General features: G+C 41.4%; 3 protein-coding genes across 4 annotated transcripts; 2 read left to right on the top strand and 1 right to left on the bottom strand.

The window, feature by feature from the left end:
• Positions 1-65: 65 nt before the first annotated feature.
• Positions 66-9,924, top strand: sar1ab (secretion associated, Ras related GTPase 1Ab). Of its 2 annotated transcripts, none has more exons than XM_064318369.1 (7): positions 66-1,180; positions 2,509-2,578; positions 3,197-3,316; positions 4,151-4,216; positions 6,442-6,545; positions 6,936-7,067; positions 7,681-9,924. In XM_064318369.1, the coding sequence occupies exons 2-7, from the start codon at positions 2,521-2,523 to the stop codon at positions 7,795-7,797; spliced, it is 597 nt and encodes a 198-aa protein (XP_064174439.1). In that variant the 5' UTR covers positions 66-1,180; positions 2,509-2,520; the 3' UTR covers positions 7,798-9,924. The 2 variants fall into 2 exon arrangements, with proteins under 2 accessions (XP_064174439.1, XP_064174440.1); XM_064318370.1 differs by lacking the exon at positions 66-1,180 and adding an exon at positions 1,196-2,064 and having other exon boundaries at positions 2,513-2,578.
• Positions 9,925-10,801: 877 nt separating this feature from the next.
• On the top strand, positions 10,802-13,987 carry tysnd1 (trypsin like peroxisomal matrix peptidase 1). Its single transcript, XM_064318320.1, has 4 exons — positions 10,802-12,313; positions 12,663-12,793; positions 13,225-13,410; positions 13,599-13,987. The coding sequence occupies exons 1-4, from the start codon at positions 11,196-11,198 to the stop codon at positions 13,814-13,816; spliced, it is 1,653 nt and encodes a 550-aa protein (XP_064174390.1). The 5' UTR covers positions 10,802-11,195; the 3' UTR covers positions 13,817-13,987.
• Positions 13,988-14,717: 730 nt separating this feature from the next.
• dnajb12a (DnaJ heat shock protein family (Hsp40) member B12a) lies at positions 14,718-20,571 on the bottom strand. The gene is made up of 9 exons (XM_064318344.1): positions 20,386-20,571; positions 18,479-18,674; positions 17,894-18,039; positions 17,597-17,779; positions 17,113-17,192; positions 16,759-16,868; positions 16,418-16,590; positions 15,897-16,041; positions 14,718-15,417 (listed from the first exon to the last, which is right to left on the bottom strand). Exons 1-8 carry the CDS (start codon positions 20,516-20,518, stop codon positions 15,920-15,922), a joined length of 1,143 nt encoding a protein of 380 aa, XP_064174414.1. The 5' UTR covers positions 20,519-20,571; the 3' UTR covers positions 14,718-15,417; positions 15,897-15,919.
• Between the last annotated feature and the right edge of the window lie 23 nt (positions 20,572-20,594).

The raw sequence follows: 20,594 nt of genomic DNA, 5'->3' as shown, positions 1-20,594 counted from the left end.
GCACAGCAGCACAGTCATATACATTCAAGAACACAGGGACTTTCAAAAGCGCAGTCGAGACGCACACACACACCAGCACAGTTACACACAGACAAGCACAGTCGCACATGAGCACTTTTGACTCCAGCTGTTCCAATGTGCTTCTGTAAGTAAAAAGGTACTTAGGGTCATGTGTACTAGAGAAAAAAAACCCTGACAGAATAAACCTTTTGCTGCACTCTGTAGGCAAATTGTACTAGTTTAACAAGGGTAAAGTAGTTGTTGGAGTGGACTGAGGGATTCATGGTCAGCCCCTCTGAAAATAACTTGCATTCCAAAAACACCTTACACTTGTGATTTTTCATGGCTATTAGTTCAGTGTTCAATATATTTATTGAATATTAATTTTTCAATAAATATATTTACAAATATATTTATATATAAATATGATTATATTTATCTTAAGGTTCACATGTGTGCTCGGTGTTTATCACTACAGTAATGCTTATGGCATGTACTGCTGCTGTACGCACAAGTGTGAAGCTGACCCTTAGAAGCCACAAAGAAAAACTGCTTTCAGTGACCAGCATGGTGGAAAATTCCAAATAAAAAACTATTTATGCACTCTTATTCTGATTTGTCTTATTACTGAACCATATTTATTCAAATCAGGGCGTATGATTCTATTTCAGTGCATTATAAGGCCTTTGGAGAATCTTTCCTTCAGTTAAATACCAGCAACACTTCTTTTGTGTGTGTGTGAAGAGCTGCTAACTCAATAAATTTAAGTATATTCAGTGCATGTGAATCCACACACTTGGTAAAGTTGAATGGGGAGCAAGATGTGTGTACTTATGGAGCTTACCACTGTATATGACATGTATTGCAAAACTGATGAGTCATTGATCCAAGTTTGTTAGTGCAATTATATTGTGATATATTGTGATTATATGATAATGTATATGGGTGGGTATGGTTCTATTATTCAAAAAAGAAAGAAACCAGGCTTGAAGAAAATGAATTCGTACTTTTATTTTGAAGTTCCCGCCCTTGGCGGAACTTCTTGGCGGAAGTCGTTCCCTTTCGTGGCTTGTTGTGGTTAGCTCACAGAACTCTATCTGTGGGTTAGCTTCACGCTCGCGTCAGGTCTTGAACAAAACATCTGACTTTCGACCATTGGGAGAAATACTGACACGCCGAGGTAAGAACATGCAGTCTGTTTACATGTTAGAAATTGCCATGGCATTTTTCAAAGACTGGTATTAGTTCTACTGACAGGCCTGAATCGTAATATAGCGTTAGGGAACGAATCGAGTACGATAGACAGTCTGTCAGATGGTTGCATACGGCTCGTCTTATTTACACAGCTAGTTAGCTAGCAAACGTTAGTCTTCTCCGCATTTACTTTATGTGCTAGCTGGCTATGTATGCTGCTTTATACAGCCGTTAATCTGTTCCCCAAACGAAAATAATGAGACAGCAACGCTAACGTTACCTTCTTTACTAACGTTAGCTAGCATACTTGGTAGTCTTAGATAACTCACAGTACTTGTTCAGTTGGTAACGTTAGTCAGAACTAGGAACCTACCATTTACTAGCTAGCGAGATTAATTTAAAGAAGACATTCCATTAGATCAGGGCGGTCTCTGTGCTAACCAAGCTAACAGGACGCGATGGCTAAGTATAGCTTGCCAGCTAACATAGTAAACCTGAGAATGAATACTCGCATGCCTTTCGGGTCACTGTCATGCTACTCCACGCTGTAAGCGACAGGCAGAAGTGTGGCTTGCATAGTATCGCGTGTCATCTCTTAGCTGTCAGCTCCAACTTAAAATAGACATTGCCAAAATTTCTACGCGGGTTAGCCTTAACGTTAGGTAACGATAGAGAAATCATTCGGATAAATCATCTATGCGAACAGAGCCAACATTTGTGAAAATGTTACCTTAATTTTGAGGTTACTTTTAAGTTTTTCCTGCGCTTCTGGCTACGCAAAGAATGTGGATCACTTCATTAAAACATGCGGTCTGGAAGAAGCACAAGTCAACCTGGGTCAGATTCTAAGCCGAGCATCCATTTCGGTAGGTCGGCTGTGAGCGCAGTTATTGTTGGCTTGAGCAAAATGCGGAGAAAAGTAGTTGCATTAAGCCTAAATTGCGCTATGCGTCTGCCGCTCGTCTGACAAGTGTCTTGGGAGGACTCAGATAATTTCATGAACGCTTATTAAGTCTTGTATTTCCCCGCTATTTTCTTGTATTGGTTGTATTGCAATAATTTGCGTGCTCTAACTTGGTGAACATACACGTGTCCTGACAGAAAAAGTAAAGTGCTTTCGCTGAATAGGTAATACGTAGCAACAGTCCATCATTCTACACACACCATTTCGCTGATATGAAAGCACCAACCAACGAATGTGAAATGCAAACGAACTGTTTGATTATTCTTTATAAGCTATTTGCATTTAGCTTGTGTCCTTGGATTTGTTACTCGGCTTTATTAAAAAGTCTATGAAAATATCATTTGTTTCAGGTAGCAACAGAAATGTCATTTATATTTGACTGGATCTACAGAGGATTTAGCAGCGTGCTTCAGTTTTTAGGTAAAGTATGATGTTATTACGCATGTCATGCATAGTAGTTTGATTTTAATGCTACTGGGTCATTCTGTTCCAACTCAATCAAAATGGATAGTTTTGCTTTGGCAGAAATTGGTGAGGGTTTTCCCTGATTTTTATATTGAAAGTCTCACATGATTGCAGCATCTTGCCTAAGCGCAAGGTGATTTTTCTATTCAAACTCCCTTTCTTACTTTATGTTGAGCTTATACATTTATAATGGATGTCATTTGCAAACTTCTGGCAAAATGTGAGATGGCTGGGCCCAGGTTTGTTGAGTTGGCACAATGAATTCGGCATCAAAAGATATTCATAACTCCACATACAGCTGGTCACCCTGGCTGTTAACCTGCTGGAGTTAAATCTATTATCTATTAAATCTTTATTAAACGTTATACTATTCAGTTGTGAGCTGTGTAGTGAACTGTTATACCTGTACTATAAAAGTGTAAGAATGATTGCCCTATTACCCCATTTGATGTAGCACTGAAGTGTGTAATAACTAGTGTCATATGTGCTCAGCCCAGTAAGTGCAGTGGATTTTGTACAGAAATCTGTCCCAAGGTTGTGTTGCCTTTTTTAAGATCCCACTTCTCTTTCCAGGTTTATACAGAAAATCAGGGAAGCTTGTGTTCCTGGGGTTGGATAATGCTGGAAAAACAACACTACTGCACATGCTTAAAGATGATAGACTTGGACAACATGTCCCAACATTACATCCAAGTAAGAAATATTATATTCACATGCAAAAAGTAGCAATGGTTTAAGAACCGTTTTTCTGTGGTGTATGAAGTGGAAAGATTGGGTGCAGTGTGCTGTGCTGCTGGTTCATACGGGTTATGCAAAGCTTTAACATGGTGCATATAGTGTCACAAAATGGAAATGGGATAGTAAAATATATGTCATTGTGATGGAGATGTGGAAAGAATTGAGGCCATTTTAATAAAACAAATATTTTGCTATGTAGCAACTGACACGTAGTCTGGTGACAGGTATTGGAACACAAGGGACTGTTGTGCAACAAGAACAACTTTATTTATACAGGGCGTTTAATGCAGTGAATTAAAAAGCCAAAGGGATGGGCAAATATAAGCATTGATATTCACAAGCCACGTGATCCCTGCCCTGTTATTTCCTTCAGTCTGTTCCCCTCTGTGCTTTCTATCTGTATGAATAAAGCAAAAAATTTGCAAATAGGGCAGACTGTCCAGTTCTCCTATAAAAACAAAAGACGTTTATATAGGTAAAAGTGACCAAAGGAACGCAAATTATACAGTGCTGAAAATATAACAACGTGCGTTTTTAAGAGATATAAAACTTTAGACATTTCTAATAAACTTAGTTAAGACGCTGGGGCTCTATTGACCATATTTATTTTTCCTTTGTTGTACTGTTTTATTAGTGAAGAATCTGATATGTGCTCTGTGTCATAGATATGGACCAGACTGTTTTAATACAGTGCCACGTACAGTGTCCGTCATATTGACTGTAGGATGTAAGATTGCGTTGACATATGCGTGAACATTTCCAAACCATCTCTGTATTTTAACTTTGCAGCGTCTGAAGAGTTGACAATCGCTGGAATGACATTCACTACTTTTGACCTTGGTGGTCATGCGCAAGGTAAAGATCAATCATCAAAAAAGTATTTTTCTTTAGGGTTATTTTCAGTCAGTTTGTCACACATCACTTCACAGTGTACATTTTCCGGACAAAAACAGAAAAAATCCTCTTGGGTCAATAAGGAAATAACAATGGAAAATGATTCCTTTGCCCTTAATAGGTGTTCGAGTTAAACTCCCAGAAAACTGGATGACAAATGGATGTAAAAGGAGACCAGCGTTTTAAAGAATCAGTTTCATTACAAACCCAGGAAATAGGTATATCATCCAGGGATTTTATGTACAAAACGTTTAGAGAAATTTCTCTAGTTATTAAATGTTCACTTTGGTTATTAAGGTACCAAAGTGTATTTAATGCTGATAAAGTGGCTTTAGACAGTACTGTATTGCCCTCTTGGTGTTGGAGAATGGAACTTCAGGTTAGAAAAGAAGTCAGGAAAAACTCATGGGCCTAACATTGCAGTATTGTTAAGAAAACAGTGTTAAAGTAAATGAGGAACTCAGATGATATCAGAAGTGAAGGTTCCATGGCTGCTTTGCATGGTTGCATGGTATGACATCAGCTATGCTGATCTCCTTAATCACCATGAAACCCGTCAGAACACATCTTGCCACCAAATACCCGAAATAATGCAGTTTGTTGTGTTGAATACTCAAAACCCAACGTCTTAATTATATGTGAAAGTATTTTGGTACCATTTCAAATAGCTTTTACTCCTGAAAATCCTATTTTGACTTGACTTGTTGCTATACTGTTTATTACATTACTTTTTAAATGTATTTATAAATATGCTGCATAGTTTAGACAAGTGGGAAAACCTTCAATAGCTAATCGCTTTATCTACTAAATATTACATAAATCAACCCTGCTGACATTTCTCAAGTAAAATATTTACTTTTATACATGTGTTCTGTTATAGTGTAATAATTGTATTAAACGGTGGTGATTGTAAAGATGGAGACAGACAAACAGATTCATTGCAAAGGGCAAGTTCACTCTCCAGAGAGAACATGCAGGTTCAAAGCCACACCATTTCCTGTGGCTTGGATTTTCAGTCATTATGGGGAATAAGTCCTTATGCGCATAATGCATTTGATTGAATTGGGATGAACTTAAAAGTCCTTAAGTGGCTCTTTGCCCTTAAAGTGCAGTTGATGTATATTATCTGATCCCCCATGCACACAGTATGTGTTTGCTGATCGCTGCAGTCTTTTGCACAGGGCAGTTAGTTATATTTAGTTTGCGTGTGTTATATATAGTTTACACAGCCTTTCCGGTACTTTGGGTTGAATTTCACTTGAGAAGGACTCATTGCTGAGAGAAAGCAAAGCCGTGCACAGAACCTGGCTGATGACTCTCTTCCGTGCTGACATCATGGTTCGATAAATCAAGGAAATCCAAATAGTTTAAAATAAGTGATTCATTTACTCAGAATGACTGCATGATCTTAGTCAATGTCATTTCTTTTCAAGTTTGCGTAAGCCTCGATTGAATGTCTTTGAGATCCAGTCAGTGTCGCTGGTAAATAAAGGAAAATCACAAACCAGCGCGTACGAGGAATATTATAATCCTCTATCAGTAGCTACATCATAAACCAGGTTGATAGATATATCAAAATTTGATTGAATCCGTTTCTGTTAAAATGATAAGTAGTATACTGATCACTCAGAATGACTGCATGATCTTAGTCAATGTCATTTCTTTTTAAGTTTGCGTAAGCCTTGATTGAATGTCTTTGAGATCCAGTCAGTGTCGCTGGTAAATAAAGGAAAATCACAAACCAGCCGCGGGAATATTTACTCAATATACATATACATATAGATATAGATATGAATTAAAATATATAGATATGAACCTCTTATTCATTTAGCCTAATTTTAAATGGCAGGCATCGTTTTCCATAAAACCCACGAAGACTTGTGTTGTAAATGATGTGTGGTATATGACTCAGAATCTGAGCATTTGATTTGGATTTACTTCGGTTTTCTGCTGTTCAACCCAAAGGCTATATAGCATTCTGTTTAGGCTGTTAAAGTAGTCTGTACTTTTCAGCGTACGTGTTGCTATGAGCTGAGTTCATGTGGGATTTTTCTGTGGAGGGGAGAAGGTACCGGTGCCGACAGTAGGTTACTCGCGGTGACCAGGCCGGAAGAACAGAACCCAACCTGGTGCTGACCGTTAAGTACCGCCATTAAGGACCAACACTGTGCTGTTTTCTGTTACAGCAAGAAGGGTTTGGAAGAATTACCTTCCCGCTATAAACGGAATCGTTTTTCTGGTGGACTGTGCAGATCATGAACGTCTTGCTGAATCTAAAGTTGAACTTGATGTAAGCTCTGCTTGGCTTTCAACATTACCATTTCTTACCACAATTTTGTTTTGTTTTTTTTTTTTACAAATAACCGCTTAGCTCAAGCTACAAAAACACAGGCGAGTTTCCTTTTTTAACAAGTTCACATAGAAGCTGAATTGAAGTTCAAATGAAATCAGTTTCACTTACTGAAGTTTCATGCAATAAGTGAAGTGGCAGAATATGATTTTGTTTAAACCAAAAATTTTAATCACACCAAATAATTAAACCAGTTGTTTATATTTCCAGGTTTGTAGAGACTTTTACAATGGGTTCATATTCTGCCATCAGCATTTATTTATTTGTTTGTAAATGTAGATGCACGGCGTTCGTGTGTTGGTATTAATGTAAATTGTGGCCTCTGAAAAGGCATTGCTGACAGATGAGACGATCTCCACTGTGCCCATCCTCATCCTGGGGAATAAAATCGACCGACCTGAAGCCGTCAGCGAGGACGGACTGAGAGTCATGTTTGGCCTGCATGGACACACCACTGGAAAGGTGAGTTCTTATTACGTCAAAATGTCTATTGCCAGAATTGCGAGTCTTTATATCAGCCAAAAACCAACATAAAAATGTGAACCCTGCCACTAGATGTAAGAGAGTAAAGAAATTTTATAAGTTAAATCTTGAATTTAAAAAATACACCAAGAAAAATATGTTACTATCACTTTCAAAGGATATCTATGGTGCATGACAAGTGTTTTCACATAATGGGACTAAATGTAAATATGAACGACTAATACAGAATGTGATATAGACCTGTACGTACACGTTTAGTTCCCTGTTGTATCACAGCCATAATGGGGCTGCTCTTCTGTTGCACAAATACATTTCAGATAAATTTAAAATGTTAATTAATTTCAGTTCTTACAGTGCCAACATTGTCTGATTACATCTTTTTTTTAAAATTTTATTTGGCAATAAGCCATCAAAATATTTGAAAGGAAGCTTTATATATTTTACAAACTGTGCATGTCGATTGGAGTTAGTTTTGACACTCACGTGGGCTGGTGTGGTTTCCCTGTGGATGAATCAGACGATACCTGTCGACGATACCTCGGTATACAGGTGTATTTCCTCCAGACATTGACCCTGTGTGCCCCCCCCCCAGGGGAACGTGTCGCTGAAGGATGTGAATTTGCGGCCCATGGAGGTGTTCATGTGCAGTGTTCTGAAGAGGCAGGGCTACGGGGAGGGCTTCCGGTGGCTCTCGCAGTACATCGACTGACAGAAGCAAAATAATAATAATAATAATAATAACAATAATCACTGGACGCTGTATGGCAAGAACTCAGACGGCTCCTTTTTTCCTACAGAGCTTGTACTTGAAAGCGAAAAGGACTAACTCCTCATCGAAAAAGCTGTGAAGTGTATTTATCTGGCTTCGAGTGAAGTGATTGATTGTCGCGGCCATAAATGTTTTGGTTCGAGTTCCGAAAAATACTCCCTGCAGTTTTCATAGGTGCCCCAACGTTGGTGTGATTTAACTTGTTTTATACCGAAAAAACTTGTGGGGGAAAAAAATTTATAAATAAGCAGACTGAGAGACTTCAACATCAGTGAGCCATCTGGAAAAAAGTGTAACAATAAAGTAGCCACAGCTATTTTGAAAATAATCCCAGGTGTCTTTAAGATATAAAACACATATAATAGGTCACACTGTTAACCTTACATAGCAATCCCCAAGATTTATGTCTGACCAATTTGCCTTTTTGGATATAAATGTGCCAATAAACACCAGGTTATCTGCAGTTTGAAGTCGCTGAAAAAGCAATCGCAGCACATTTGGCTAGTGTAAGCTAAGTGTTTTAATGTCAGTCATTAACATTTTTTGCTAATGCCTGCCGTTTGGTTAATGATATCCATAGCAAGGAATGTAGAGGATTGATATTTTACTTTGCATTGAAGTTCATATATTTTATTAAATTACAAAAAAAACTTGCATAACAATGGGACGTGTCATATCAGTCGAAGATTTAACAGTATTGCAACCTTTAAGATTTGTTTTGAAAGGACAGCATAAAACATCAAAGCAAAATATAATCAGAAGCTTTTCTTTCCCTGCACTAGAATTGCCTGTTACATAGCTGGTCAAAGATGCACATTTGGATCTTTTTTTCTACATTTTTTCCAAACCTTCTCCAATAATGTGTCATTTTTGATTTTGTGGTGCATTTCATTACACCAAAGTGTTAAATGATGGATATATTGCTTATCCAATGACAAGTAATCATGCACTGACGTGAAATAATTAAAAATAATTAAAAAATAAAAAATAAATCACAGCAATAAAGAGCAAGTAAGGAGAAGAGTGGAGAGTAGTAGTAGAGAAGGTCTCTGGGTATGCTGACTCATTTATGATAACGCCACAGTAACAGCTGAAAATATGGTTTGGGTTTCTCAGTAGGCCAATGTAGGCAAACGTAACACTCTTGCCCTGTGCTTGTGGGCAGTGTATGAAAAGCACTGACCCTCAACTTGAAAAGGTCTTCACCTTCTTTTTTATTACAATTAGATTTTGTTTTTGTTTGAAATACTGTTAAGCTAGTATTTGTTTCCTCTGTCAGCGAGAATGAGGTGAATTTTACACTACTGATGCTTTGTGGCCAACACTAGTCACTATTCGCTATTTATTTTATTTAAACTACAGTTGTGTATTTACAACATGTTTGCTTTTAGCTGTGGAATGCATTTCCAAAAAATAATAGAATGCTAAAGGGAGTAACGAAACATTTTATATTTGTAAGGATTTGTGGGTATGGGGTGGAGCAATATTGTATACGTACTGTACATGAAATTGTAGATACTGAAGTCTACACTGTAAACAGCCTGAGTTCTCAGTTAAATTATTAAGCCGTGCCAGTCTTATAATAATGCAAGGAGTATTTTTTGACTATCCGCTGTGTGCAACAGCTAGGGTATGAGAATACTCATGTAGCGGCATGGATTTCAGAAATCTTTATTTAAAACAACTATCATGCAGCGGTAAAACTGCATGCATGTCTGTAGATAATGTAAAATGGACAGACCAGATATTTATTGCAGCTTATGTATGGAACTTGAAGGAATTCATATTTATGATTACAAATATTACATTTTAAAGGTACTGCTGTGTATATTCCAGAACATCCCACTCTGACACAGATATATAGCTTTGCCCTTTTGTTGCTATGGCTCATATTGAATGTTTTTGTATGCAGTTATTGTGTTACAATGGTCATGTTCAGTGTGGGAATTCTAAAGAGCACAGCCCTTGCGTGTCAGCTTCATAAAACCACATTTCTGTCACCTGTGTACAATGTGTGCTTGTATCATATGAGAGTGTTGTGGGAAAAATAAATCTGTACAAACTTTATTAGTGTCTTTATTCCTTTGTTATCACAGTGAAGCTGCCTGCATTAAACGAATGAGCGCTACATCTTGTTTTATTTTATCAGTGCATGTTCATCAATGTGGAATATTATGAAAGAATCTTATGTCAAAACTAATTAACCAGTGCCGAAAGTAATTTCAATCATAATCAATATCATCATATGATATTTCTGCCAACATTTTGTAATCACAGACATAATTTGTTTACATTCATCTTAAACACAGACATTTGTGCATTCAGTTCTTGCGTTTGTATTCATGTGAATCTTGATTCATGAGTCTTCTTTTTTCCGCACAGACTATTGGCATCCTTGTTGCGCATTCTTCCCTACTGTCCTTTATTAAAGTTTGAAGTCTGTGGTCTTTTCATTTCCCACATTTAATACATTTAAGATTAAATTAAGATCTTATTGGTAGCTAAAAGGACAGCTCCATTATATCTTCAAAAGATCACGAGACCCTACACACCTACCATACCTCTCCGTTCTACTTCCTCTGGGCATCTGGCTCTTCCAGATCACGTCCCGTCTGTTCTGGTCCCCCGTTAGTGGAATGAGTGAATGAGAAATATGAAAGCTATCAAGACAATCTCATATTGTGAAACTCTCAAACCTAATGTGATTTCCTCAAAATGTTATTTTGCGTCCAGTCCTGAATGGGTCTGTGATACATTGTTTGATTACTTGCTGATCCAATGAGTGTCTCACTAACGTTAACCCTACAAGACCTCCAAAAAAATAACCTTGTACTGATGAGTTTCCACCAAGTACATTTTCAGCACCCAATCGTTGAGATAGGAGCTTGCTTTGTCCAATGAACTGTAATGTTTGTCACCCTCGACCCTCCATGGCTGAACCAATGGGACGGCGTGATGTATTCGTAGAGGAAGTAGGCTACTATCAGAAACGATGTGCAGGTGTGGAAGGAAACCTCGTACATTATTCCGTTTATTTTATTTAAGAGCAGATGTACTTTCAGAACTGGTTATGCCGTTCCTATCCGTTGCGATTTTGTTTTGTTAATGAATGGCTTGAGTTTACGTGTTTATGTAACATTGACAACATTTGACTGAAGGCTTCTGCAAAGTTAAGTTAAGTTCTGGACTCTGTACTGTAAAGTTAACAATTTAGCAACTAACAAACGGCGATTGTTGCGTTTCCGACATTTGCTTTCGAACGAGTTACATATATTTTAAAGTAAGTTCGCTAACCAGCTACTCCGCGTCAATATTAACTTTGTCTAATCGTGCCAGAAATGAAGTCTGCTGAGGAAGCGTGCTGTGTTGTCACAGTTTTTGAGAACTCCAAAGAACGCGCGAATATAGCTCAACCTTTCAGGTCCGGGCAAACTCCCGGGCGTCCAGCAAACAGGCGATTAAGTTCCAGCGGTGTTATTGTGAACGATCATACTGGGATTGTTCTCTGCAGCGGTCTTCTGTTTTCTCACTTTCTTATTGACAAGGAATCGGTTTCATCGGACTACCAGTTCTTGCTACCACACAGCATCAGTGATCAGCTCAGCATTTACGTACAATGTTCAGGGCAACAACGGCTCACAACAAGTGGCTGTAGCGTAGATCCTGTTTCTTTTGAAGCCATGCCCATGCGTAATGTGACGCATTTTGAGTCACAATTAATCATGATGGTCAACTGCCTGGAGTTTCGATCAACATTTCGGAAAGTATTCAAGGATGTCGATAAGTGGAGTTTTTACAGTGGCGAGGAGGACGCCGAACCTGCTCAAAATATACAGTTTTTAAGCTGGTTCGCCGTGCTTAGGGTTCCAGGTTTGGCTAAGTCCGAGCAGGGACGGACTGTGCCGTGGGTTCACGGTCAATCTCTGGAAAAGGGGTGCGTAGTTTTTGCCTGCGGCTCTCCTTTCGGCACGTTCTGTCCCGACCTCTTCATGAGTACACTAAGCAAAGGTATAGTCAGCAATCTGGCAGGAGAAGACCACGCGCTCATCCTCACTGACGCGCGCTGTCTACCTGGAACTGAGGGTGGAGGTCTCTTTGTTAAAAGCGGGGACCTTGCCTACCTTGTTGGCTTGATCGTGTCTCCCTTATGTTGGAAGTCCAACGAGTGGATTGGATTGACTTTAGTGTGTTCCCTGCAATTGATTCTGAGGAACATACTCAAGTCTGTGACTCTCCAAGACCCAACAAAGGAGGTCTGTGCTTGGTTACCAGGAGCCTCGATCGATAGTGTGGCAGATGCAGACCAGAGCATGAAGCGGCACCCATCAGTGGCCTTAGTGGACACCGGGCAGTTCTGGGGTTCAGGAATATTGATGAGCTCACGGCTGATGTTGACTTGTAGGCATGTTTTGCATGGACAGTCCAGACTGACGGTGAGGTTCAAGACCAAATCTCGGTAAGTGAGCAAATCTGATGGTTTATTTTAAAAAGGAACATTATTCACATTAATTGTGTATCACATGTTAATATAAATGTAGCCATTAAACAGAATGAATATACTGTACAGTCATGTTTTGTTTGACAAGGGATTTCTTTGACTTGTACTTCTGAGTGGCTTGGGCAGCTTAAAGGTTTCATTCTTTTTTCAAATGACTACCTTTATTTCACAAAAGTGCTTTTCCGAACAGGGCCTTTCCGAGTATCTCTTTTTTTAATTTCGTGGCAACACTTTTCATTCCATGACCCTTATTTAATGTCATTTTTATTTCATGGTCCTTCATAGTTATTTCATTACATATCCTCAGGTTTCTAGCAGTGATGGGTGAAGTACTGTATTCCACTAAGGTGACGTCACCATATGATGTAGCAGTGGTGCTCCTGAAGGAACAGCTCCCGGATGTTGAAGTCCCAACTTTAGCCTCCACGTTCACACCAGGTGGGTTTGATACATAAAACTGTAGAATGGCATACTTTCAGATTTGCTATAGGTTTTGATGTATATAATGTGGGCTGAATCAAAGAAGGCTTAATGACAACATCTAGGCCATAAAAAATGTGAAACATGCGGTTTGATTTATGCATGAGACAGCTATAGCCATCTTACTGATCAATTTATTCAGTCCTGCTTTACCAGAATACCAGCAAAATGTCAGAATTCTAGAACAAACTTCCACCCCTCTAAAAACAAATATAGACTAGTTTGTCACATTGTGGTATGTCATATTTTCACTTGGGGCATGTTCAACATTAACTAACTCCTTACAAGAACAAAAGGAAGAACTCAGTTTAAAGAAAACAGATTTTCAATGGCTGCTTGCTTTATTTGGCTCTTCCTGTATCTGTTATTTCATTTCTGTATGTGTGCAGGTGAAGATGTATATGTTATTGGCTATGGAGCATTTGGACAGAGCTGTGGGCCAACGGTAACTTCCGGAATTCTCTCCAGAGCAGTCGCCTTCCATTCACAGCCTGTTATGCTGCAGACCACTTGTGCAGTACAAGCAGGATCCAGTGGGGGCGCTGTGATCCGAGCACAAACGGGAGAGCTGCTAGGTAGCGTTTCTTCTGGCACCAGCTGTTCAACATGCCGATATACGATCACCTACTCTACATAGTTTCCCTCTAATGTTTTTTTCCTCGATTCTTGTAATATGACCAGTTTTTGCACGTTCCTGTGAATATAAGCTGTGGAATTCATCAGCTGGCTCTGAGTGTAAGCTGTTTGCTCTCCGGTTGTGCAGGACTCGTTGCCAGTAACACGCGGGACATGGTTGCTGGGGTAACATACCCACACCTGAATTTCAGCATCCCGGCCAGTTTGCTGGACCCCCTGCTTCAGCAGTTCAGCCGCACAGGGGACCCCGCTGTGTTTCGGCAGCTCGACTCCGCGGACGAGCAGGTGAGGAGGGCGTGGCGACTGCAGGCCCCGCCTCTGGACCCCCTAAAGAGCAAACTGTGATCATCTGGCTATGTCTGTGTTTCTACCTCCTTCTCTGGCAGTATGGGAGCTCAAACTTTGTTTGCCAAAAATGCCAATGGAGAAAAAAAAAATCTACATTAATTAACCTTTCCTGTTTAAAAAATAAAAATTTTATAAATTATAAAATATAATTGTAAACTGCTGTCTATTCACAGTTGTACAGTATGTGTATTTGCTTTGTGAAGGTATAGAAGACTGGTATGTATGTATACATGCAACACAAGCAAACATGGCGACGAGAAAAGGCCGTTCGACCCATCAAAGCTGGTCATGAACTTGGCCTAAAGCAGGGCGGGCAGTTCCATTCCTGGAGGTCCAGCTTGTATGCAGGTGTTTGTTTCCATCAGTTACCCTGGCTGTATTAGCCAATTAGCCGTTCACAACGACACCGCTCGTTTAAACTCGACCAGGTCACCCAAAACCAGCATACACAAGGAGGGGGGGGGCCCAAGGGCCGAGTCTGGCAGCCCCTGATCCAAAGTACTTGCTGTTCCTATCCTGCCCCTCCAAAACCAACGAGCCCCTGCCTTACGGGCCTATAGGTGTGTTATTAATGGAACATCCTTCAGACAGGAGATGATTGTGGTCGATTGGAACAAGACATTTGTAAAGTGTGTGCGGTGGGCTTGACCTGGCTCTGCTAGCTCTATCAGTAAAGTTGGCACGTGGATTCATTGGCATGAAACGACTGTTCACTCCTTTCTTTTCAAAATCACGTGCAGCAAAAAATGCTGCAGGCAACACAATGAATGGAACAGATGAACAATATTTACTCTTCCTGAAAAAAACAAATTTACAGTAAAAACAGAATATTCTATACAGTTAAGATTTTTGAAAGATGTATTGGGATCTATAACATTTTAATATTCTGGCAGATACATTTAGTTTTCAAATATTTTATTTTATATTCATTTATAGCACTCATATCAAATATCTTGTGAAGACTGATTGTTCAAGAGTACAACAAGCAAATCCACCCGGTATAATTTATTCACTGATAAAAGGAAGCTTCATAATTTAATCTAAATCCCTGTGGCATTAAAAGTACAACATATATACATATATAAACTATAAAAAGCACCCACTTTTAACTGGCTCAGGTATGTGGGTGGAAGGCGTCCACATTTCATAGCTTTAGACAGATGGGAATTAAGTTAGGAGCACAGGGAAATCTTCACCTCTGCGGCATCAGTGATCATTCAATAACAAAAAGAAAAAATAAATTATATCCAAATAATTTTTTTGTTTTTTTCCGTTTTTTTCCCAGAATCCTTAAAGTTTCGGGTTTAGTTTCTTGCGTCTGAAGACGCTGGCAGGTGAGCGCCGGGCTTGTCCGTCGTTTTGGAGCGGGAACGGGAACGGGAGCGCGCGGAAAGGGCTCGCTCTTCGCCCGGGCCTCGGGCGAGCGTTCGGGCTCTCCGGCGCTCCGCCGCGCTCGTAAGACATGGCGTGGCATGCGTCGCTCGGACGCGTCCCCGATCCGTCGTTTCACGTCGCGCTCCAGTGGTAACGAAGGCTGGGACAAGGACCCGTGTAGAATTCTCTATTATTATACAGCATTTTCATAACCTTCAACCAACCTGTAGAAAGAAAAGGAAGTTACTCCAAAAAAAAAAAAAAAAAAACCCCAACAGTCAGAATTATATTGTTAAAGCAATAATTTACCCCATTTCATTAAATACGTGTCATTAATTGCGTTCATTGCGGCAGTAAAAGCGACCGAATATAGCTGGATTCGTTTTCAAAAGCCTTTAAATTGAATGCTTCTGCAACTCTATCCTGCTCTGCTTAACTTGTCTTCTGTTAACTGGAATACATTTCCCATCAAGCATTTCACAGACATGATAGACAGTTGGTAGGCAGAGAAATGGTTGCGTACGCTGTCTTCCAAGTAAAAAGTTTAAATGCTGCGGGAATCGTACGCACATGTCAAATTCTCTGTTAACAGAGGACATGGGTAACGACATATGCCTCTATTACAAGACAAGCGCTGATTTTTCTCCTCAGCCCGAGAGGCCCTGGGAGTGAGAGGCTGTGATCTCACTCCTGATTGGCTCACCTCTCTCTGTAGTGACGTCCTCTTTAGCCGTGCAGCAGAACCTGGACTTCGGACAGCCTGGAGCAGCTGGGTGTTCCCATCTTCTGTGCCCTCTGGTACAATTCGCTGTCTCCGAAATACCGAGCTCTATACAGCAAGCCCTCCTCTGCAAGACAGGGTTGCACCATTTTAAAACAAGCAAAACATTCTCGCCTATTGGAGAGAGACCCAACGTGCCAAAACTGTATAAAAATAAGGACCTGCCAGACAAATTCCTCTAGTCATTTGTGGCTTCAGTTATCCATTATCTAACTCGCTTATTCCTGGTCAGGGTCCGGGAGAGCTGGAGCCTATCCCAGCATGCATTGGGCGAGAGGGCATAAAATACACCCTAGACAGGTTGCCAGTCCATCGCAGAGCACACAGGCTCGAGGTTTGTGGTCAAGTCAGTCTTACGGTGATTCAGTTGAGAGGTCTGGGGGTTGATTTGGGTTATAGTTGGGAGTGGTCAGTATTTGAGTATTCGTGTAACTGAGCCTTACTCTGCTGTTTCTCCTTCCAGCAGTTGTTTCTGAGGTTGGAGATGTAGTCGTCCTCCACGCTCCGCTCCACGTTCTTCAGCTCGTTTCCGCTGTACTCCTCTGCAAAGCGCTCGCCCACGTAGTACGCCACCTTCAGAGTACCCGTCAGTCTCTTGTGAACGTGACCGGCAGATCTGCACACACACACAGACACACACACACACACCATTAGTGCACTGACTAATGGATTATGTCCGGTTCTGAATTTCAGAAAGGGGGGGGGAACGGGGGAAGACACTAAATTTGTGGACGACTTGGTTTGGGCAGGGCAGGGAGGGTGAGGATTGGGCGGGGGTACTCACGGCCTGACGCTGAGGCTGTAGGGAGGGCTGGACACCATCATCTGACTGAGCGCCGACACCACGATGAGGATGAGGATGGGCATCAGCTGTACGAAGAGCGCCAGACCGCCCTGCGCAGACATCGCAGAAACTTACACCACAGCGCAAACTACTGCGCAACCTCTGCAAACACACATACATCACTGAAAAAAAAAACCAATGCAGAGAAAATGCAGATGCACCACGGTTGTCTCAGGTGGCTGGGTTAACTTTTTTCAGGAGACTCTGCAACTTCCCAGCCTCTCAACTGCAACAGAGCTCGCTGAAAACGTTTTTTTGCACGAAGCTGAAAAAGCAGCATGGAGCGTGACTTACGTCCCCTTGCTGTTCTCTTCGCTCTGGTCTCTGGTTGTAAGTGTAGCGCATTCTGCCGTTACTGTACACGTGGACGTTACCTGCAGGGGTGAGAATGGGGGTTTATCATCACGCTGGAACGGCACTGAGTTCTGGCACCGGCGTACCAGCTGGAAAAGACTAGCCTCATGCTGTCCCAGTAAATCACTACTGCTTATGCACTGCACGGGGCATTAAGGGGACACATCTTCAGCTGCAAATTAAACAACTGCAGACAACCCATATTACCAAAACACATAAAAAGGTGGCTAAGAATACAGCGCCAATACCCACACTAATTAGCATGGATCCCGCCTATAATGGAAATGGCCCTGCTTGGAAAAATAGATTCAGGGCACAAAGGAAAACATGTGCATTTCCGTGAGGAGAGGCAGTTTGGCACGTGGATGCGGGCGGTAACACGAGCGAGCGAGACAGAGATGGAGAGATAGAGAGACAAACTCACTGGACGGGAACCCGCCTCCGAAGAACATGTTGAACAGGTCTTCGGGGGAGATGTCCGCCTCGAAGCCCCGGTTGTAGTCGTGCGAGTGGCCGTGCCGGGACGGGTGCGCCCTCTCCTCCCCGAACTGGTCGTACTGCCTCCGCTTGTCGGCGTTGCTGAGGACCGCGTACGCGTTTCCGATGGCTGCAGCAAGACATCAGACACACGGAGCAGAACCGTAGTGGCTTATTACAACACCCAAAGAAAAGATACACCAAGGAAGGCAGAAGTGGGTCCGTGGAGTGGACGCCGGCTTACCTTTAAAGGCCTCTGTGGCACCGGGAGCCTGGTTTTTATCGGGATGGAACTTCAGGGCCAGTTTCCGGTACGCTTTCTTAAGGTCCTCTTCAGACGCGTCCCTGCTCACTCCCAGAATCTCATAGTAGTCTTTGCACTGTTTTATCCTGAGGTGAGAAAAGGAGGAGACACGGAACAAACGACAGAGGAGTCACGCCTGCCCAAGGAAACGTTCGGTACCAAGCATTTCCAAGTTGAATCTGAGACAGTATCTGAGACAGAAGCCCAGTGCTGAGCTAGGGAACATCATTTGTGTGTGAAAATAGTCATATTGTTGCCTTCCGAGTGGTGCATTGTGCAGAAGCGCTAGTGAAGCCATGCACCCCACGATCTAGAAAGGAGTCCTGTCTGCATTGGTGCTGACAGCCGGGGGGGGCGGGGTGGGGTGGGGTGGGGTGGGGGGTTGGGGCTTGGGCAGTCAACAAAAGCATCCCCTGGGGGACGGGGGACGGGGGGGAGGGAGGGAGGTAGGGGAGAAAAGCAGTATCATTTTACAGTTCTTTGTGTTCATTTAAGGGACTTTATGGAACACTAAAATGGCAACACCTCTTGACTGCATCCAGCTGATCTGACGTGTAGGATTTTGCCGAGTCGGCAGCCTTCTCCCGTGTCGTGTTTTCGTCCTCTGCTGGTTTACGATGTCGCACACCCGAGCCTTCGCTGGCTCCAGACGGGTCGCTGGCTCCTGACGAGTCACTCTGGCCGAAGGCCTGCCCATTCTGTGCAATGGACTCGAGCAGCGCTGGAGAAACGACCACCAGCAAGTAATGAGAACATGAGCTCATACAATAAGGAGAACAGCCCAGTCTGTCCATCTAGGCTTGTAATTTTCCTACCCTACAGACTAGAGAGTATCCAGCACTGCATCGAGTCTGGACTAGGTGGTTAGGCAGAAACATGGTGGGTAAGTGTCAGGTTCTTAGTTTGGGTGAATACCCTAGATGTAAATGTATCAAAATAATCTATAAAACACTAGGTCCGAAAATGGACAAATAAAAAGTATTCTGTATTTTGAAAACAAATTAATTTCTTGGAAAACATGTTTATTTGCAAAAGACACACAGACACATAATTCATGCAACTTTTTCCTGTAAAACTTTTTTCCTTTTTCCAGTTGGCTTCCTGCATAAATACAGTATTTCCCCAACCTGGTACAGCAGCAGTACGAACCAGCGGCAAATTAGATATGTTGCCCTTTGTCTTCACATTTTGAAGTCCTGAAGGTCTATTGTTATGACCGACTTGGCTAAACTTAGTGGCTATGTAGTCATAAAAACATTACTATGGAGTAGTATGAATTATGATTGCACTTTTGTCACCATCATGTGTGTCATTATAAAATCATATTTTCCCCTTACAAGCTTTGTTATTGGGTGTTTTAGTCCTATCGTAGAAGGCATGTTCAGAACATAAACTTCAAAGATTATACTGGTCTGCAATCCCAATTGTATTTACAACCTTGGGTGTCTATCAACCTGTTGAATATATAGAATGATTTCTCGATTGCTCCATCGAAAATCCTTGAACATTTAGAAATACAATTGTGTGGAGATTTATAGTCCCCTAGTATACGATCTTTATATTTTAAATACTAATACTGGCAACAAAAGTACGAGTAACTAGTACTGACTGTCCTTGAATAAGTATGTACATCGCTCCCGTGTGAATTGTCCTAACCTTTCAAATATGCGACTTCAAAAAACGTAGACATACCCACGCTGAATCGCGAAAGACACTTCCTGAAAAAGAACTGCCGTGTCTACTTAGTACAACAAAAACCTTATTCGAATTAGTGCATGACACTATAACTTAATGTTAGCAATTGTTAACTCAGTCATGCAGCATTTTGTAAAATACCACATTTAGTGTTGTAGTTGGCTAACGAGTCTGCTGAAGTGTTAGCCAAGTTAATCAGACTTCGGATGTTGCAGTGACATCGAGTGTTAACGGGAACTGTAGTTTGTCAGACGACCGTTTAAATGAATTTCACAAAATGCTAATAATTTACCAAGTATGTAAATGAATATCAAAATGTAACAAACAGTACGCGGAAATGGTCCGACGTTCACCGCAACTCTAAATGACAACTGACACGAATGTATTGCACAGGTATGGAAGGAACTATCAAAATTACCCCTAGTAACTTTAGCTAGCGAGCCAGTTACCGCTAGCAACCCAAAATGCCATTCGTGTTCTAAAGGGATACTAGCGATTTAGCTACGTAAAAAAATAATATTACTACATTCATATACTGCCGACCACCTCAAATAATCACATGAGCAGTGAAATAAATGCATACACAAAGACTACCACTACCAAGACGCTCCAGTTGCCAATCGCGCTTGCGTATTTTCCTGTCCCAGTTTCCAAAGGGCCTCCCTCGGCCCTAAGTCCACCAAGCTGGGTCTGAACCACGGCGACGTTTTCGGCGTGTTGTATGTGTTTGAACTTACCTTTTGTCTTCTCAGTGGGAAATAGTTTGTAAGCCTTTTCTAGAAACCTCTGAGCTTTGTCTGTCTGATTATTTCTTAGTGCTGTGACCGCGATCTCAAAGCAACGCTCCGCTTCGTCTCTGTTCGATTCCATTGCTACAGCGGAACTGCTAAATTACTGGAGGGCGCACTCCGATGGCGTCAGAATAATAGGCGTCAGACAGGAACGT

Source organism: Anguilla rostrata, chromosome 18 (genome assembly GCF_018555375.3).
Source record: "Anguilla rostrata isolate EN2019 chromosome 18, ASM1855537v3, whole genome shotgun sequence".
Lineage (NCBI taxonomy): Eukaryota > Metazoa > Chordata > Actinopteri > Anguilliformes > Anguillidae > Anguilla > Anguilla rostrata.
The sequence above is the reverse complement of the archived record's forward strand: the minus strand, read 5'-3'. Positions and strand labels throughout refer to the sequence as shown.